Consider the following 4,360-nt stretch of genomic DNA (forward strand, 5'->3'; position numbering starts at 1 on the left):
GGGCTTGTTCCGTTTTAGGAATGAGACAAATATTCGTTTCATTTAACCGTGGATCGAAACGATCTGTGCGAAAAAAATCCTTCACCAAATCCACGAGATCTCCTTTAAGAATGGACCAGAACCTCTGAAAGAACAAAGCCGTCATTCCGTCAGGTCCTGGTGTCTTTTCAGGATGCATAGCAAATAAAGCTTTGCGAACCTCTAATTCTGTGATCTCCTTGATCAGAATCCTATTCATGTTAGTCGTGATTAGCTGAGGAATTTCCTGGAGTATCTGCGAGACATCCGTATTTTATATATTTTCAATGATTACTTCTTAAAATTTACAAAACATCAATTTTTGTGGAAAAAAAAAAAAAAAATTCCACAACATGAATCTTTATGACATAGAGGGAGTAACTCACAAGCACTACGTTTCTCAGTCTTCATCTTCTAAAAAGGTTTCTCTCATTCACGGGACCGATTTGGTCAAAAGCCATTTAATACTCCTTGATCTAGTAGTAGACTCCGCCGCCGATTCTATGGCATCTCACCACCACCACGGCTGCGTACGCCACCAGAACCACCACAATAAAATCCCTCTATTCGCCACATCATCACACTGCTGCACTCAAATCAACCACCCTTCTCCGCCGCCGCCGCCGCCGGAAGATAATCTTATTCATCTCGTCGCTACTTACCTCCAAAATCAGCAGCAACAAGAAACACAATGCTCATGCGAAGCCTCGTGTCAAAACATCAATGTCGTTAGTGGTCAGCACCGTGTTTTGCGCCAGCAGAAGAGTGTTCCACGAGAATACGACCAAGATGTTCTGTCTTGTCTTCTCCGCAAAATCGATGATCTTGAATCGTCGCTCAGCAAGTTTTCATCTTGCTATGACCGACGTCGTCGAGATCGACACTCTACGCTGAGAGATTCGGCGGCGCGTGTCATCCAAACCCATTTCCGGTCTTACCTTGTTCACAGATCCATATCCTTTAGGCAACTCAAGGAGCTTGCAACGATCAAATCTACCTTCCTGTCTCTCAAGTCTTCTGTTTCAGGGAAACCCATTTTCCCTTTCAAAGCTGTTTCTCAGAAAGCTACAGACCTGCTTCTTCAACTTGACTCGATTCAGGTATTAAACACTTTGTGAATCCTTCTGTTTATTAAGTTTTTTTTTCTTTCAGATCTTTGATTTAGTATCATTGTCTCTTTATTAGGGTAGGATTGATCCAATGATACGAAGTAGTAAGAGATCATTGAGCAGAGATTTGGTGAGGTTTTTGCAGTATGTTGATGATTGTGCTGTTAAAAGGAGTGATTTTGTTGCTAAGTCTTCAATAACCGTGAGTAGCCGCAGCAAACTTAATGGCAAAAAGCCTCAGGGTTTTGGTGTAGCTGATGACAGAACAATAGAGAAATCGAGGAAAGTCTTTGTTACTTCTAGTGAGGATGAAGATAGCAATGCAGACATGACTGTTGATAGTGAAGAAGTTCCAGTGAGTAGTATTGATAAGAGGAAGATTGGTAGCTCTAACTCTAGAACCGGGGCTGTGATAAAAGGCAATGTAGTGAAGCCTTCGGGTAGGACATTTGTTTTATTGGACAAGAACAGGAATGTGTATCATCAGGTATATGGCAATACGCATAATCTGACTTCGAGTGCGGAGGATGATTCAGTTGATGGTCACGAGGAACCCCTCGTGATGTCTAGGGATAGTAGAAGGAGGCATAGTTTGAAAACTAGGAACGGGGTTTCAGTGAATGGAAGTGGAGCGAAAACAAGCCGGGTGGTGAAAGCTGTGAGCGTTGATGGAAATGGGAATGTATGTAAGGTTTATGGAGATACAGATGACCTAACTTCAAGTGCAGAGGATGATGATTCAGTTGATGATGGAGAGGAAACCCTCGTGATGTCCCGGGATGATGGAAAGAGGCATAGTTTGAAAACTGGGAACAGGGTTTTGGTGAAAGGAAGTGGAGGAAAAACAATCCCAGTGGTGAAAACTGTGAGCTTTGATGAGAATGGGAACGTGTATAAGGCTTATGGAGATACGCCAGAGTCAAGCGTAAGCGAGGAAGGTGACTCGACAAGCGGATCAAATGGTGGAAATGGAGAAGGGAAAGGGAATGTGAATGAGGTTGAGGAAATCAAATACGTTCCAAAAGAAAACGAGAGCTTTAAAGATGATGATGAAGAAGAAGAAACTGATTCTGAAAATGAAGTCTCTTCTTCAGAGGGCAGTGAAGGAGTTACAAGAAACATGAACCACCAAGGAAATGACAAACACGAGAGGGAAATCCAGGTTCAAAAAGGAAGCTTAATGTTCTCTCCTCCATTGCCATTGCAAATGGAGCCTTGACCAGTGTGGCATGAAAAGAATCAAAGTCCTCCAAAGCGATAGCTTCATTGGTTATGACTAGTTTAATTCCAAAAACCTGCATTTTGCTATGTTTTAGAAACTCAATGAGATAACCTTTTTAGTTGTAGAATATTGTAACATAACTGCATTGTGAGTGTTTCCTTGGTTTGCTCATTCCACTTCCGTCTTTCTGTAATCTCTGTTGGATATGGGCTACGCCCAATATGCCACTCGGCCCAACAAAATTCATTAATTACAATCTCGGCCCGACAAGATTGGGAGCAAATCCACTAATTCCCGCAAAAGGGCAATCTCGGGAATTCACGACGGTAACCCTAGACATCCCTAGGTCAACAGTCCCCTATAAAAGGAGAAAGCATTTATTGGGATCAGCATCCTGACCCGCGGACAATACCTACAGAGCAATACTTTGCGTCGAAAACTGCGATTGTCTTTCGTATAATTTTTTCTTGTTTTCAGTTCGTCACTTTAAGCTTGCTAGTTCGTTTGTGAACTAACAAGCTCTAACCCGACTTGTTTTAAGTGACGATCTCACGTTTTCCCCAATTAATAAAAGAACTTGCTTGCTCTTTCCCACAAAATCTTTATTTGTTTAAACTGTGTAATCCCCGGTACAAACAATTGGCGCCTACCATGGGGTAAGAGTAAAGCGTTTCCTTTGACGAATCAAAACCGACGATCCTCACTTCTTCGAAGTCTCAAGAGTCATGACGAACCCCAGCGAAAACTTCAATGAAGCAACAGAGCAGCCAATGGGGGGCGATAGGGGCGAACAAGAACACAAACTGTCCCCCCGCCAAGCTCCCTGCCGAACTCCCTGCCGAACTCCCTGCCAAGCCCAACCGAAGGCTCCTTGCCGAGCCCAGTCGAAGGCCCACTGCCGAGCACAGTCTCTCCACCGGCGCCTGACGCGTCCTCCGAGCCTCCCGTAGCTGCACACGCCGAAGCCGGACCTGCCGCAGACCAGCTGGTTACCAACGCCGCTGCTCTCTTCACCGCCGCTCTCACCAACGCTACCACTCTCCCCAGCGCCACTCTCCCCTTACCTGTACAAAGAAACAAACTCGACGATATGATGCAGGTCATTCTCGGTCGTCTTGATGGCCAGGAAACACGAACGAACGAACGGCTCGAGGCCATCGCAGCTGCACAAGAGGCCTCGCAGAACCAAATCAGCAAGCTCCAACGAAGGAGGGGCGAGCGCCGAAACGACAGCAGTCCTACCGGTGAGAACGAGAATCCTCCCCCAGCACAACCTTCTGTGGAGGACCGATACGACGGCCACAAACGCCGCCCGACATAAATTATCGTAGGATCCGTTGATCGACGCAGTAGAGAGGAGCCAAATGAGGAGCTGCGAGACGGCCAAGACCAAAGGAGCGGTAGCCCGCCGACTCCGACATTGCCGATCCAACAGCCCGAGGCCGATCTCAAGGATGAAACCATACGATGCCTAGAGGCGATGGTCCACGAACTCTCTTCCAGAGTCCATCGAGCCACGAGCTCTGCTACCAACCTCGATCGAGTGCTCGAAGAAGTCCAGCGCTCACCGTTTACGGCACGAATCTCCCGCTTTCAAGTCCGTTACGTAAACAAGTTTAAGTTCACCCTGTACAACGGATTAGACGATCTGAAACCATTTTTGACGTCAATGAGTTTTGCAATCAGCCGAGCTCATTTCAGTGATGAAGAGTACGAAGCTGGCTGCTGCCAGCTATTCGTTGAGAATTTAGCCCATGAGGCTCTAGGGTGGGTCTCCCGGCTCCCGTCAAACTCGATAGGGAGCTATCACGAGCTTACCACCGCTTTTCTCCAACATCACTCTACATTCATGATTCGAGGTGCGTCGAATGCCGATCTCTGGAACATGTTCCAGCGAAACGACGAATCTCTCCGAGACTTCATGGAGAGGTTTAAAAGAATCGTCTCGAAACTCTCAATTGCCGACGACACGGCAATATCAGCTCTCCGAAATGCTCTCGCTCACGGCTCC

General features: G+C 46.3%; 1 protein-coding gene across 1 annotated transcript; it reads left to right on the top strand.

The window, feature by feature from the left end:
* LOC104780172 (BAG family molecular chaperone regulator 8, chloroplastic-like) lies at positions 334–2,520 on the top strand. The gene is made up of 2 exons (XM_010504659.2): positions 334–1,118; positions 1,204–2,520. Exons 1-2 carry the CDS (start codon positions 372–374, stop codon positions 2,344–2,346), a joined length of 1,890 nt encoding a protein of 629 aa, XP_010502961.1. The 5' UTR covers positions 334–371; the 3' UTR covers positions 2,347–2,520.

The sequence above is a fragment of the Camelina sativa genome, chromosome 4 (genome assembly GCF_000633955.1).
Source record: "Camelina sativa cultivar DH55 chromosome 4, Cs, whole genome shotgun sequence".
Taxonomy (NCBI): domain Eukaryota; kingdom Viridiplantae; phylum Streptophyta; class Magnoliopsida; order Brassicales; family Brassicaceae; genus Camelina; species Camelina sativa.